A 17049-nucleotide genomic window follows, 5' to 3' on the forward strand; every position below is an offset into this window, starting at 1 on the left:
AGGGAAGAGGGAAGGGAAAGGGGAGCAGGGGAGGAGGCAGAATTTTTTTTCAATAAAAAATTATATTAAAAAAAAGAAAAAAACGTGACAAAAGAGTGAGTTTTAGTTTTAAAATAACACTCAGAAGTTAAAAAAAATCTATCTTCAAGAAATAAAGATATTTTATACATCAATGGGTAACATGAGATACACATTAATTGTGTGTTCATTTTACCGTAACAACATGTGATGCATCATTTGTCTTTGGCTGATCCCTCGGCAACTGTTCTCTCTGGGTTATCCAAGAGTGTTTTAATACTTGTTCAGCAGTATAACGCTGACGTGGGTCCATATGAAGCATATGAGAAAGCAAATCCTAAATGAATACAGAAATTTACATGAAAATACATAATTCACATTCCTTCAAAATATGAAAGTATCAGTAATTAAAATGCTTTATCAATACTTATGAAAAACAGTATATGTACTCTGAATAGTTAGCTTTCAGTGTGTGTGTGTGTGTGTATATATATGTCACAAATTTGAAAGGGAAAGATGGAGAGAAAGGAGGGGCAAGAGCGATATAGGTGATATAGATGCAGTGCTCATATATGAAATTCTCAAAAAAATCTAAAGACAAAAAATAATCATGAATCAGATTTTTCATTATGTGATAAAGTTTTTATTTTGTAAATCCATGTGTACCAATAAAAGACCCCCAACCCTAGTCTCCAACTGAAGATGTTTTTATGATCAACTAGGCCAGGGCAAAACAGGAGATCTGTGGGTGGCAGAAGCACCTGCGAAAAAGGAAAAACACCCAGTCCTTTGTGTAATTTATCAAAACCGGGGGGGGGGGGGAACTAGCTGAAACTGGCTTGATCTAGACTTGTTTTTGTCCTGATGTTGACCCAATCCATATTTTAATTTGAATTGACCAATGGTGTTGCCGTTGCTATGCTTCCCTGGTATGTAACCCTGAGACCCTATAAATACTTGCTGAAAAAATACACAGGGGGGCTCAGTCTCATGAGAGTACTGAGTCACCTGTAGGCGCCTTTGACAATACAAAATCCTCTTGCTGTTTGCATTCATTGGCGTGGCTTATTGAGTCTGGTGAAATCCTTCCATGAGCCCTAGAAATTAGGGTCTTTCATCTTGGAGGTTCCATCAAGATTCCCCTACTCGATAACCCACAGTGCCACGGAGGTAACCGTCTGTCCGTTGAGTGTTTTATTGTGTGTTCCATTGTGTGATTCGTTAGGTGTTTCTGTAAGTCGTTTGTATGTACAAATGCTCTGTAGGCTAAGCAAAGGAGGCAAGGAGGGAGCTGATGGGTTCTGTACTCCTCTTTAGCCACCCTGGGAGACGTTCCGGGGATTCCTGGGGCCCGATTTTATGGGGTCCAATTTGTTTCTGAGAATGAACTGGCCACTCTACTAGAGAGTAGGGGAGATGTAGTCTGGCCTTCTCCGTCTGAACATTTGCTTTCAGTTTTATGCCAAAACCTTGCCACACGGCTTCTGGCCTGCTGTCTGTCTGTTTTGTCTGTATAGTCTTTGTCTTGATGTATTAGGAAGAAAAGCCCAATATGGGACAAAATCTAACCACCTCCTTAAGTTTGACTCTAGGACACTGGAAAGACGTCTAGCTCTGGGCCAAAGGCCAGGGGGTGGATGTCAAGAAGAAATGGCGGCTCCTTTGTACCTCCGAATGGCCGACTCTTAATTCCACCTGGCCAAAGGATGGTACCTTTAACTTGGATGTTATCTTGCAGATTAAGGAGCGTGTCTTCAGCCCAGAACCCCAAGGATGCCCAGATCAGATTCCCTCTATCATCACCTGGGAATCTTTGGCTCGGGACCCACCTGCTTGGGTCTCCCCCTTTGTCTCCCCGCAGCCCTCTGCTCCTCAACCTCCTTCCTCCTCCACCCCTTTGCAACCTACCCCCAGTCCCGATGCCTCCCTCAAACCCCAACCTACCTGCCTTTATCCTATTCTGGAGAAACCTAAACCCAAGCCCATAATCCCCAAGCCAGTCCTCCCTCCCTTGGGGGGACCACTCATAGACCTCCTAACAGAGGACCCCCCCCCACCATATCAGCCTCCACCAGCCCCGGTGGGGGACGAAGGACATCATGAATATGAAGTTGAGGAACCAGGAGATGAAACTGCCCCAGACAGCACCACTCCAGCTGGGGTGACAGAAGGGGAACTGCTGCCGCCTCAGAGGACACCCGGAGCCTCAGGAGCCTGTCTCCCAGGCGTTTCCCCTCCAGCAGGGGGGGAACGGCCAGGTTCAATACTGGCCATTCTCTGCTTCCGATTTGTACAATTGGAAGACCCATAACTCGTCCTTTTCGAAGGACCCTGTTGCCCTCACGGCCCTAATAGTCTATTCTCATAACCCATCAACCCACGTGGGATGACTGCCAACAACTCTTGCAGGCTCTACTGACCTCAGAGGAAAAACAGCGCGTTTTCCTCGAGGCATGCAAGAATGTTCCAGGGGCCAACAGGGCCCCAACCCAACTCCCCAATGAGATTGATGCCGCCTTTCCCCTGAATTGTCCTGACTAGGACTTCAACACAGCTGCAGGAAGGGAGCGTCTTCGCCTCTACTGCTAGCTTCTCATTGCGGGCCTCTGTGGCGCAGGGCACCGACCTACTTAATTTGGCCCAGGTAAGAGCAGTCACACAGGGTTCAGAGGAGCCGCCTTCCTAGAGCGGCTAATGGAAGTCTACCGTATGTACACCCCTTATGATCCATTGAGTCCAGATCAACGGGGCAATGTTTCCATGGCTTTCATCTGGCAATCTGCTCCAGATATTAGAAATAAGTTATAGAGACTGGAGAGCTTGCAGGATTATACTCTCCAGGATCTTATGAAAGAGGCAGAAAAGATATTTAACAAAAAAGAGACACCAGAAGAAAAAGAAGAAAGATTACGTAGGTTGCAGGAAGAGAGAGATGATAGGCTTAGAAAGAAAATGGAAGAATGCGAGGACAGGAGAGACAAGAAACGAACTAGGGAAGTAAGCAACATTTTGGCCACTGTAGCTAACCAGACTAAGCCAGAAGCAGGGAATCCAGATAGGATGGGAGACAGAAGGAGGCCAGGAGTAGACCGCAACCAATGTGCCTACTGCAAAGAGAAAGGACATTGGGTTAAAGACTGTCCCAAGAGACCCAGAAATCCCAGGAAACAGCCGGCCCAATTGCTGGCCCTAGATGAAGACTAGGCCAGTCAGGGCCAGCAGTCCCCCCCCCCCCCCCGACCCTGGACAACCCTGAAAGTAGGGGGGCAACCAGTCACCTTCCTAGTAGACACCGGAGCCCAACATTCAGTCTGAACTAGAGCAGAACATTGGCCGCTTTAATATCTCTGTGGATTTTCTTCTCTGAATGTAGATAATCAAGTCCTTTCAGAATTTCTCATAATATGGTAGTAATCTTAATTTCATCTAAAGGGCCAGGTTCTATTAAATCCAGGGCAGAGCATCCACCAAGATATTCCATTATTATCCATGGTTTGGTGTCCTTCACATAGGATCCATAATGTTTGGTTACGTATTGGCTGTCACAGTGACTCAGCACTGTGATCTCTTGTTGCATAAAAGACGCTGGAAAACTGACCTTGGGACAGCCCCTCAGCATTTCAGCCCCTCATGTGGTTGAGTCACTCATTTGCCAGCCACTGAACTGCTGGCTCTCCAATGCCCAAATGACTCATTATCAGTTACTCCTGCTGGATGCAGACAAGGTCCACTTCGGCCCAGCAGTCATCCTGAATCCTGCCACGTTGCTCCACTCCGGAGGGGCAAACCCCTCATGACTGCCAACGAATCCTTGCGGAAATGCATGGAACCCGGCTGGACCTAACGGACCAACCCCTGAAAGGGGCCGACTTAACCTGGTACACGGATAGAAGAAGTGACCTGCTCAACGGAGAAAGAAATGCCAGAGCAGCAATAATGGACAGAAAGCAGGTAATCTGGGCCAGTGCCCTGCCACCTGGAACCTCAGCTCAGCGGGCAGAGCTCGTCGTGCTTACCCAAGCCCTAGAGCTGGCAGAAGATAAAGCACTCAATGTCTATACCAATAGCCGCTATGCTTTTGCCACCGCTCATGTTCATGGGGAAATATACTGGAGGAGGGGTCTTCTAACCTCAGAAGGAAAGAACATTAAAAACAAGGCTGAAATCTTGGCCCTGCTTAAAGCCTTATTTCTCCCTAAGAGACTAAGCATTATACATTGCCCTGGACATCAGAAAGGGGAGACTGAAATAGCTAAAGGAAACCGCCTGGCAGATGAAACGGCCAAGCAGGCGGCCCTAGACCCTCAGCTCTTGTCGGTAACAGTATTGACTGAACAGGACTGACAGGAAGGCCCAGAAAAAGATCTGGATTTGATTGACTATGCCGATAAAGGTCTGGATATAGTCCAGAAATTGGGGGCAGACTATGATCATAAGAGACAACGATGGATGTTCCAAGGAAAGACAGTAATGCCTGTACATGTAGCCAGAGAGCCAATTTCCTCTTTACATAAACTGACCCACCTGAGCACCAAGAAGATGAACACCCTGTTCAGCAGACAGGAAATGGGTAGCTATATACCCAAGAAAGAAACCCTGATATAGCAAATTGTTAGCAATTGTAAAGCCTGTGCCCAAGTAAATGCTGGCAAAACAAACAGGCTGCCTGGACTCAGACTCAGGGGGCATAGGCCAGGGATCCATTGGGAAATAGATTTTACTGAAGTTAAACCTGGCATGTATGGTTATCAGTATCTGTTAGTTTTTATAGACACCTTTTCTGGATGGGTCGAAGCTTTTCCTACCAAAAAGGAAACTGCACAGACCGTTGTCAAGAAGCTCTTGGAAGAAATCTTCCCACGGTATAGACTACCCTAGGTACTTGGGACTGATAATAGTCCTGCCTTTGTCTCCCAGGTAAGTCAATTAGTGGCCAAGTTACTGGGGATTGATTGGAAATTGCATTGTGCCTATAGGCCCCAGAGCTCAGGACAGCAATAAAGAATGACTAGAACAATTAAGGAGGTTTTAAATTGATGCTTGAGACTGGCGCTAAGGACTGGGTGCAGCTCCTACCCCTGGCACTGTATCGAGCCAGGAACACCCCGGGATCGCATGGATTAACTCCTTTTGAAATCCTGTATGGAGGCCCTCCTCCAACCATTGCCTTCTTTGACTCTGATATTGTTGATACCAGCAGGCTGACTGCCCTGCAGGCTCACTTGCAAGCTCTCCAGTTGGTGCAACAGGAAATTTGGAAGTCCCTGGCAGCTGTCTACCAGGACTTAGACCAGTCACCTGTTGTCCCACATCCCTACAAGATAGGCGATAGCGTTTGGGTCCAGAGACATCAGACCAAGACTTTGGAGCCACAGTGGAAAGGGCCATACACTGCCATTTGACAGCCCTGAAGGTGGATGGAATTGCTGCCTGGATCCACGCTTCACAGGTCAAAGCAGCCCAACCAGAGCATCTCACTGGCACCCCTGACCCAGAATCCCCATGGAAACTTCAACGCTCTCAAACCCCCCTAAAGATAAGATTTGTTCGCTCTTAATTTTAACCTCTCTCTATATATATCTGACCTTTTCATGGTTCTGGCCCAGCAATATCAAATGCTGAGAAAAACGGATTCAGAGTCTAATCTAGCTAAGGATCAGAACCAATGGACATAAAGATTTAATCCATGATAAAGAAAAAGGGGGGGGAAATGAAAGACCCCCAACCCTAGTCTCCAACTTAAGATGTTTTTATGATCAACTAGGCCAGGGCAAAACAAGAGATCTGTGGGCAGCAGAAGCAGTCTTGAGACCAGTTGCACCTGCCAAAAAGGAAAAACACCCAATCCTTTGTGTAATCTATCAAAACATGAGGGGGCAGAAACTGGCTGAAACTGGCTGGATCTAGACTTGTTTTTGTCCTGATGTTGACCCACCCCATATGATAATTTGAATTGACCAATGATGTTGCTGTTGTTATGCTTCCCTGGTATGTAAATCCTCCCTATAAATACAGGGGGGGGGACTCAGTCTCATGAGAGTACTGAGTCACCTGTAGGTGCCCTCAACAATAAAAAAAACCTCTTGCTGTTTGCATTCATTGGCGTGGCTTATTGAGTCTGGGGGAATCCTTCCCTGAGCCCTAGAAATTAGGGTCTTTCACCAAGTTTCTAGAACTGGGATTTTGTTAGTAACAAAAGAGGAAATGAACATTTAAGATAACAGGAAAATGGGAATGTTTTAAATGGGCAAGAAAAAAAAGCTACAGAACTTTGCTAGAAAGCTAGAACCCCAAGATGTAATGGTTTGCATATTCAGATAAAACATAAAGGGGAGGCTGTCATGCAGTTAGCTAATCCATTCAATAAGTAAGGGCTTTCTGCATTACATGCTGATGACAGTAGAACATAAACTTCATGTCAAACCTATAATTATAATTCATGGTAGTGCATGTGTGCATGAGTGAATATTTTGTGTATCTATGTATATGAGTTTATATATGTACAAGATAGAATACCATTCAGTCACAACAGAATGAAATTCTGTAATTTGTGACAACATGGATAGAACTGGAGATCAATATGTTAGTGAAACAAGCCAGGCATAGCAACACAATTATGACATGATTTCACTCAGTATGTGGAATGTTAATGCAGTCAATCTCATAGAAATGAGAGTAAAATGTGGGGAGGGTAGATGGGTAATTTTGATCAGTTACCATTGGATAGCATCAAGAATTTCTGGTATGCTACCACAGAGAAGTGTGACTAGAGATAAAAACAAACACCTAGAACAGAGAATTCTTCAATGTTTTATTTTAAAGAAATAAGTGTTTGAGGAGGTACATATGTTAACCTACTTTAAATATTACACAATGTATACCTATTAATGCAGTGTAAGTTATATTATTAATATGAACAAGTTTTATGGCTTATGTATCATTTAAATACAAATATAAAATAAGTATGGCAAAATGTATCAATAGTGACATAAATGGAGCAATGAAGGATAATTTAAGGAGGTGCATGTCTGCAAAAATTGAAATGGACTGTCATAAATTTTACTCAGAAGGGTCTCAGTTGCTGATTACCTGCCATATAGCAAACTACAATCATATTATCTCCAAATAATTGAACACTTACTATGTATCACATATGCAACCTGTTTTAAAATACCCAGAATACTAAAATAACATATATGAGGTGTTTAATCTTTGTAACAACCTCGAGGTAGGTATTACTAACATCACTTCTTGATATGGTAACCGAGATACAAATAGGTTAGGTAACAGTGTGAAAGTCACAAACTTAGTAAGTCATGAAGTCAGGCTATGTAATCTATCACTATCCTATGTCTTAATTGCTATTCTAAAATGATCTTTCATCCTTCCCCTATCAACACTAAAAAAAATGATACTTGAATTTTGAATAATTACTACAGCTTTATATTTTTGTTTGTTTCATTTTTAGAAGTAGATTCTCATTCACCCTAGGCTAACCTTGAACTTCCATATACCCAAGTCATCCCTGAACAAGATGACCTGCAACTTCTGACTCTCTTGGTTCTATCTACCTGGTGCTGGGAAAATAGAGGCATGTGTCATCATCATGTTCAGTTTAATGAGGTACTGGGGAGCAAACCCAGGGTAATAACTATCACATAAATATGGCAAGCATTCAACGTTGGTAGCATTAAGTTATAGCATTTATGAAAAAGTAAAATGTTATATTTCTAAAGAAAAAATCAACTTCAAAATGAAATGTTATCTGAAGACAAGCTATAATAATTTAAGACTTGAATCACTACACATGAGTAAAAGCTATAAATCAAGGCTGTGCCAAGCAAACTGTGTTTTATGCCAAAACCAACACGTACTTCATAAATGGTTTCCAAGTGCCTTAACACAAAAAGGAGTTCATTTATATAGAAAGTACTGATTTTTAACACAAACATGTATTCTATTGATATATAGCTTAATATATACATGCAGTAATCATGACTTAGACATAAATCCATACCAGACTGTTATTATAACTTCTTCCTAATAAAGACAGTACAGAATGGTGATTAGTTTTTTACTAACAAATGTATTCATAACAAAATGTAAATAGTTTGCTACTTTAAAAAAAACTAAACTTGTTTGAATAGGACTTTATCTTATTTATTTTAAATCATCCCTCAAAAAAAAAAAAAAAAGAAAGTTCTCCTTGATAGAATGATGAGCAGAGGATGGGATCAAAAGTATCATTATCTTAAGCAATATTCACTAAATATTTTGATGGCTAAAAGAAAAATAGGAAGATTCGAATAATTTGTCACTTACATATGACTACTTTTATGATATTACTGGTCAGTTTTTGAAAAATTATACTTTCATGTATAATACATGTAACATTCATGTATAATAGTTATTATATTAATATGTAGGTATTTATACTTATACTATAGCAGGGCATTTATACTTTGATAATATGCTGAAACAATGGTCAACAAAATTAATAAATTCATCTAAACTGAAACCCTAAAATTTCTTTTCATCTATATATACTTATAATAAAAGCTTTATAACTGACATGAATAACAAAATACAGTAAATTTTCTATTCACTTCACAATACTCAGATGGCAAACATACCAGCTATACATAGTAATAATATATAAGCTTTCAATTTTGATCACATATTTCTATTCAACTTCATTTGGTATATGTGATGTATGACAAGTGCTATAACCATAAAATCCCACCAATATAGCTCCCTAATAATGTCCTGAACTGAATGACCTCAATAGACATGCAAAGAAAAAAAAGCTTAAAAAAACTTAACCCTATACCCAGGCAACAGAGAAATGCTTTGAGCAAGAAAAATTAGTCTTTCCTAGAGACGAGCACACCAATTGGTTATCCCAGATGTTCAGTCCTGAAAACATACACACAGGTGGCATTATACAGATTGGGCAGGCTGATTTTCACACACAAACAATTAAAGAAAAAGAGGCCATAAATTTAAAAGAGAAAAGTGGGTTACACAACAGGATTTGGACATAAGAAAGAGAAAATAAAGTAATTATAATCTCAGTAATAAGAAAATTAAATAAATAAAAACTGACATGACAATATAAGGAATATAGTTTCAGGATTTTAATAATTTAATATGAACAAAGTAAAACTAAACATATTTATGAGTTATACCTTAGCTCCATCTGAAATATTGTCCCAGTTTCCACCACTCAAAGAGAACTTCCCATTGCCTATACGCAGGAGTATTTCTTCAGGAGTATCATTGGGTCCATTGGAAAATGGAGTGTAGCTGTTAATAAAGTAGATTTTAATAAACATACAAAGGTACATTTTGTACATAATTGAAAGTGATGGCTAAAGTCTATATACAAATATAAAAAGAAGCATTATTATTAGGTAAGATCATTACTTAATAATTCCCTTTACTATTAATATGAAATCATGTATCTCAAACAATGAATTTAATCCTAATAAATTATTTGACAAAGTAAAGAATTTTGCTGATTACTTCTTTGCTTCCTTTGATCAGCAAACTAAGGGTGGACTTTTATATAAACATATAGTATTATAATGAGACCACAATAAAGCACAAATATTCTATTTTGAAAGGTTAAGGTCAGCAAGGCAATATATTTACTCGGAAGAAGTTTTAATTCTTACATAATTATAATATATTGTACCAATTCAGCTTATTCATCAACGTTTTATTTTTATAAATATAATTAGTGGAAATAAGTTACAATTTTCAGTTAATATTTATGAAAACAAATTATATTTAATATTGATGAAAATGTAATAAAAACACAGCCTCTGAATTATGTACATAAAATTACTCATGGGTTGAAAGAAATTCATAAATTTAAGGTGGATTTTAAAAATTAACTTGACAAAAGTGATCATTTTTGTAACACTTTATTAGATGTAACCAAAATTTCTTTATACTTGAGAATTGGAAAGCTGATTTATGGTTAAAAGTATTAGGAGACAGTTTGCAGTAAAGTCTTCATTCCTTCATCTAACAATTGGGCTTAAATAACATCAAACACATACTTATATATAATAATTTCTTATTTAATCATAAAGCAAATATTTGAAAGCAACAAGGAAGAAATTATATCCTATGGTCTAAAACCTATAATATTGACTATATGTGATATGGTACACCATTCTATAAAGAGCTTATAATTTTTAAAATTCTGACATATGCAATTATGTACAGCCAATTAACAATTAGCATTAATTTATGTTGCTAATGTATTTTATGTTTTTATAAGCAGTTAAACTGAGTACTTAAAATGTCATACCTAACTTTCTGATATTTACTAGTTAACCATTCCTTTTTTAAAATCACAATAATTCATATAACCATAACTATTCACTTTTAAATAAGTGTTGCTCCCTATTAAGAGTAAAATGTCATTTTAACCAATTATAAATTACAAACATTAACATGGTCTAATTATTATCATATTTATTTTGAGTGTATCTTCATCCTATCAATGGTGGACATGTATGTATATGCTTCTCTAGTTTAATGTGTAGTATTATATTCTTATCAATCATCTTACTAAATCTGTTGCCCAGAATTAAAGTGCTTTCTTAATAAAATTAACTTAATATTAACAAGCTCAGTGGACATGCTCCTATTATAATACACAGCTAATCAATAGTCTAGTAAGTTCAATAGTTAACCACACAGTGTAAAAATGAAAGGCTTATTCTAAAGCATATTCTATATGAAAGCTTTTCTATTTTTGTATTGTTCTCATTTTATAAATAAAAGTATAGATTTGAAAATATTAATGGGATGTCTAACAGTATTTTCTTCTGTACTCTTTCTAGATGAAGATATGCACTCAAGTTCAAATAACAAGAGTCTGTAAATATCTTACCCAGCCAACATAGTGTAAAATAGGACTCCTAAACTCCAAATATCACAAGCAGCATCATATCCCTGTTGAGTGAGAACCTGCAAAAAAAATTCATGGTATGAAATCTTAGTACTATAAACTGATATATATATATATAGTTCACTGCAATATTGTATAGATTCTAATAATTTCATAAATATTAATAATATAAATATAAATATAAAATTTTAAATTATTCTGTGTCCTGCAAAGGTAAAAGTAAAATCAGCAAACACTGCATGATCTAGGATTATTATAGGCTGGTATGTAATACAGACTACACACGAAAAAAAGCAACCCTGTAAGATATAAAAGCCTTCATTCTTCCTCATTTCAAATTGAATAAACAAACATCTAAACTTAAGACTTATATGTACAAGTGTTTGATCGAACTATAAATAATACTGAGGCTTTTCATTCTGATATTAACTCTTATGAGGTAGATATTAATTATTCCAATTCTGAAGATGACACTGAGGGCAATGTTAAGTAACCGGCCCATCATCATTAAACTGGTTAGTACTGTAGAACAGGCATTCTTACTAAACAGCAGTGCTTTTAATATCTATGAAAACAGGGTTTTCTTTTAAAGCCGAGCATGACTGAGAACTCCCTATTATATAGCCCGTGCTGTCCTTAAACATGTGACAATCATCTTGCTTCAACCTTCCAAGTGCTGGAATTACAGCAGATATGAGTCATCACATCTTGCTTGATAACTCTTTCCTAGTGATTGGGGTGTGTGTGTGTGGTGTGTGTTGTATGTATGTGAATATTTTGTAAAAGGACTACGCGTTATACAACAACGAATTGCAATAATGATTTATATCTATGTAATGTGGGTATAAATCTGTAATAAAAAAGACAAAACAAGATAATAGGAAAACTTGTGTCATAAGATAGTTTGAGACACAAGGATGGTATCGTGAAAACAGCAGGATATTTCTGATAAATTTCTAATAGCTTTATTAGTATTTATATAATAATTTGTACAAATAGTTTTGTTTGAGGGACATTATTAACAAATACCAGAAATATTTTTACTGCAAATTAATGTAAGTTCTAAGAACCTCAACAGCATTTGTGGAAAAACTAAAGGGATGAGGAGACAGTAAGATGGCACAGTTAGCAATGGTGACCCGAGCCTGATGATCCTGACTCCTCTGACTTCCACATGTACACCATGGCATACACATTCTCTTCATGTACACAAACACACAAAATAAACATATCAATGTCATTTTTTTAAAATTAAAAAAAGATAAAATGAGGGCATCATTTTTTAAATTAAGAAATTAAGCATACTGCTAAAGCATAAGAAATAAAACAGAAAGATTATTAATTCATTAACATTGAAGGCTACATAACCATCAGTGTGGACTTTTCATCTAGAAAAGGCTAAAATATTATAGTTATGACTTTCACAATTATCAGACATAAACAATAAGTAACTTGCTTAAAATATATTTATAATTCCTATAAACACATTTATAAATAAGAGCACACATGGTTATGCATGGTGATGCATGCTTGTAATGCTGGCAATCAGGTAGCTCTAGGTCAGTGTTGGCTATATGAGACATTTTCTTAGAACAAATAAAGGACACATATTTAAAACTGAAATGCTATGGAAGACTGGACTATAGAAGCTCTAATGAATGCAACCTAAAGCTACATCACAGTGTTTTTATTCTTGTATGCTCTCATTTCTTAACACCTCTTACAGTTCTAGACATCCCATGTTTACCTAGTTTGCCCTACTCATATTTGTATGTTATGTGCCTTCACAGAGTTACCTGAAATGGTGCTTTGCATGAGATTCTGAGAGCTTGAGAAATAATGCCAAGACGACAAGGCCAAAGTCTTGTAACCTCTGTTTCTCTATACCAGACACTTTATTTGCCCCCTCCCAGGTATAGTAAATAGAAGTGTGTTTGCTTTAGATTAACCATAACTTATCATCTATTACTATTTAGACTGATGTTTCCAAACAGAGGTTAAACCTTGTGACTGTCAAAAGCCTAAATGCGTGCAACCTTTGCTCATTTGACCTTGTTTAATTCTGAGAATATAAACAGTCTGATGCTTTGAATAAAATTAGCCATTGCATGAAACTTTAGTCTATCTCATTTTAGGGCTTCACTCTCCCATATTCCTGCTACCTACTATAGCAGCAACAGTGACATGCACCTATAGTCCTAGATACTTGGGAGGCTGAGGCAGGAAAACTGCTTAAATCCAGAAGCCTCAGGCTTAAGAAAAGGTCCAATATCTGTGTAATTTTTCTAAGGTATGAGAACAGTGGAACTGTGCAGTAAGTGTTATAATATTATAGTTCATCACACAAATCTCGTTTTTTACTTCCTACAAACTTAGTCACATTCTGTGTGGGTAAAAAAGGAAAATATTTTGTTCCATAATTAGTCTTCAATGTCATACAATAATGACTATATAAAGCCAAAAGAGAAACAAGGCATGGTGGCAGAATTAATGAATGAGGATAGTATTCAGCCTGTAATTTTGTATCTTTTCACTTGCATCAAGATAAATTTAGGACAATTAAAGTAGTTAATTCTATAACCCTCTCTACCATTTGGATTTTCAAGTCTCCAAAAAGTAACATATAGAAATTCTCATTTCTTTTGCACTAAAGTTTAATGAATATTTGACACAAAACATATGCTAGCACAATCCATAGGAAAATAAGGTAATTTCAGTATTATATTATCAGAAGCTGTGAATATATCATTCTTCAAATTTATTTTAAGTTAAATAGATTCAAGACCATTCTAAGACTTAATTACACATTTATTATCAGTCAGATAATATAATATTCTTGGATTTTCTTGTATAAAAGTAAATAATTGAGGATAATCTTAGAGAGATTAGAATAAAGAAATGCACATCTATGAAGTAAATCATAAAAGGATGACTGAAGCAAAACATATCCAAAAACTTAGTGAACATTATTTTTTAATGCTTTGTTAAAATTGCAATAACAAGGCCAGGTGGTGGTGGTAACAGCCTTTAATCCCAGCACTGGGAAGGCAGTGACAGGGGGATCTCTGTGAGTTCAAGGCCACCTTGGTCTAAAGAGCTAGTGCCAGGATAGGCTCCAAAGCTACAGAGAAACCCTGTCTTGAAAAACCTAAAAAATAAAATAAAAATGCAATAACCAGTGATTTTTCTTAGAAAATCAGAACTCTATGTAATGTGATTAAATTATGAAAGCACAGCCCCATAAATTCTATTATTTTTTAAAATATTTGCATGGTTACTTCAAGCTTTATGAATCCATTTTAAAATGACTATCTTGTATGTAGTTTGATAGCATATTTTGACAGAATCTGAAAATTTAAAGACTAATGTATTTCATTTCTAAGAACTTAGAAATAATTACTAACTTTCGGCAGGGTCTTCAGCACTTGATAAAATATTTCAAAGCACTCAAAACACACAAGTGCGAGCCAAAGGTAGTTCAAATAAATGCCAGTTGTGGAGAAGTGCTCTCCACATGCCCATCTGAAAAGTTTTCACTATTACAATAAACAAGTGTCTTATTGCAGTGGAAGTCTGCTAGGATTAAAAAGCAGCAGTGTACTGTATTGTACTATGTACATATATTCATTGAAATGATGGCCTAACCATTAATCCTAAAATGTTTACCTAACCATTAATCTGAACTTGCATATACTGTGTGTTTATTTATTTTAATTATTTTGGTGTTCTTTTGGGGCACATTCATTCCTAAACTTTTTCTAGTAAGTTTCTATAAAAAAAAAAAGAGGAAAACTATACAAAATTAAGCCAAGATTAAGAATTTTCCCATTAAAATAAGTAGATAATACATTATTATTTGCATTAAAGATAACTATTTAGAAAATTTATGGTGACTATATAGATTATATTTAGCAGAAGATACCAAATTTCAAATATTCTTGTTTCCTAACCTATTAAAAAGAAAGCCTAGAAATACTTTTTTTTATGTACAAGGTAGTATCTCATACACATGAGGGCAGTCCAAATAAAATAACCTCTTTGGGAATATGTACCCCAGATTTATTTCTGAAAAGCATAGCTTCTACCCAGTATAATTGAGTAAAAATTGTATATTCATTATAAGTGTCATTAAAGTACACAATAAATCACTCACACATTCCTAATTTGTTACAAACCAAATAATATCATCAAGAGCTTATAAAAGCAAAATTGTATTTATACCCCAATCACATCTAAAGTGAAATTCATAAAAATTAAAAGGAGAATAGTTCATTGATAGTTACTTTTATATATTTTCATTTTCAGAAAATATTTTCATAACATCTAATTTAAAATATATTTACATACAATATACATTAGCTGCTTAAAATGATCAAATATTTGATATAAATATAAAATATATATGAGATAAGAATTCACTTTCAGATTATCTGATCACACTTTTCTGATTTGGCAAAATCATTTTTTTCAAAATGAGTTTTAGATATTTGGATTAGTATATAACAACTGCCATTGATGATCAACATCTGCAACATGTTAAAAACAATTCCTGACTTATAAACATATGTTATAAAGAAATTTATGTAGCCAGTGCAATCCCTGATTGACTTCATCAATCTTGTCTTACTGCTTCAGGATGTACTAGTATCAGAGAGCTCCTAAAGTACAATCTGTAGTACTGAACTTTCCAGCCTCATCTTCTCTTACTCTTCGTTCCCAAGGAACAACAGATGATTTATCAGGCAAAAACAATGTTTCTATTTAAAAACAAATCAAAAGTGAATCTAAAGATGTATCTTAGTCCTAAAATGTATGATTCTTAGCAAGGCATATTGACACACGCCTGTGATCCCAGCCATCAGGAGACAAAGGAAGACTTTGTTGTGTGTTGCAGCTTTAGTGAATAATAGCTATATAGTAAAACCCTCTTTAAAAATCATACAATTTCTATATTAGTATATAGCCTAAAAGAACAGACTACTCTGATTAGAAGATATATGTTTGATTTAGATGCTAGTAATTACCTGACTTTATATTATAAGTTATTATAATTCAAATTTTAAAAGAGCTTTATAGTTATAAAAAATGACATCTGCTTTTTTCCTGTGTTCATCAACATACTTGCCATCATATAGACTTAATTTAAGCAAGATAATGATCAGGAAACAGTAAAACCTAAAGAATACCTCAGGTGCTACAAAGTTTGCAGTGTAGCACGGAGTTAACAGAAGTCCATTTTCTCCTCGAAGCTGTTTTGCAAACCCAAAATCACAGATCTTAATTGAATCTGCATTGGCTGATTCATCCATGTACAAAATATTACTGGGCTTAAGATCACGATGAACAACCTTGAATACAAAAGAAAACAGCATTATGATTGTATAACTAAATTTTTGTTAAAACATTTAATATGTTTATAGAAAAAAAATTTCCCATTTTATTCCCAACCTATGGCATCAAAAATAACGAGAAAAGTATTCTGCGAGGTAGACATTACACTATCTGCCAGTATTTCTATCTTCAATTGGTTCTACTTTTAGATATAATAGTCTAAAGTTTCACCCAGTGCCCCACATCCACTTCAACTATTAACTCTTGATATAGTACACAAGTTAAGAGCCTTCAGACTCAAGAGAATTTAGAAAAGTAAAGAAACAGTGTTGAGTAACACATTTGGTTGAAGGATGAACCAGAGTTGTGGGTAGGTTCCCATATCTGTGGCTATTACACAAAGAACTAAGAGCAGTCTCTATTATACACCTTCATTTGGAAAAAAATAAATACTTCTGTTTGAGAAGAGCAGAAAAGAGACAGCAGAAGAACATAAAAACAAAGTTGAGACTACTACACAGCAAAGAACCAGCACTGACACATAAACTTAAGATTTTATATGAAAGCAAAGGATATGAAGACATCAAAGCTAGTACACTAAACAAGAGATTTCAATTCAAACTCAGCCAACATTATACTTAAAACAAAATAATAACCACTGGAGGAGAGAAACAAAATATAAATTTTTTCATAACTTTCTATCACCATAGGATACAATTACAAACCATCTGATTTGCATAAACAAGACAAGTAGAACATAGCCACAAGAAAAA

At 36.3% G+C, this 17049-nt stretch overlaps 1 protein-coding gene across 7 annotated transcripts in view; it reads right to left on the reverse strand.

Annotated features, from left to right (window-relative positions):
• Positions 1-17049, reverse strand: part of Rps6ka6 (ribosomal protein S6 kinase A6) — a 181690-nt gene that overhangs the window by 20017 nt on the left and 144624 nt on the right. For all 7 annotated transcript variants that reach the window (XM_050127559.1, XM_050127557.1, XM_050127556.1 and 4 more), the window contains 4 exons: positions 16132-16293; positions 10928-11004; positions 9207-9324; positions 215-355 (listed from right to left, as the gene is read on the reverse strand). In XM_050127559.1, the coding sequence (XP_049983516.1) occupies positions 215-355; positions 9207-9324; positions 10928-11004; positions 16132-16293 (498 nt within the window). The remainder of the gene's footprint in view (positions 1-214; positions 356-9206; positions 9325-10927; positions 11005-16131; positions 16294-17049) is intronic.

This window comes from Alexandromys fortis, unplaced genomic scaffold (assembly GCF_014885135.2).
Source record: "Alexandromys fortis isolate MF-2015 unplaced genomic scaffold, M_Fortis_MF-2015_v1.1 scaffold_188, whole genome shotgun sequence".
NCBI lineage: Eukaryota > Metazoa > Chordata > Mammalia > Rodentia > Cricetidae > Alexandromys > Alexandromys fortis.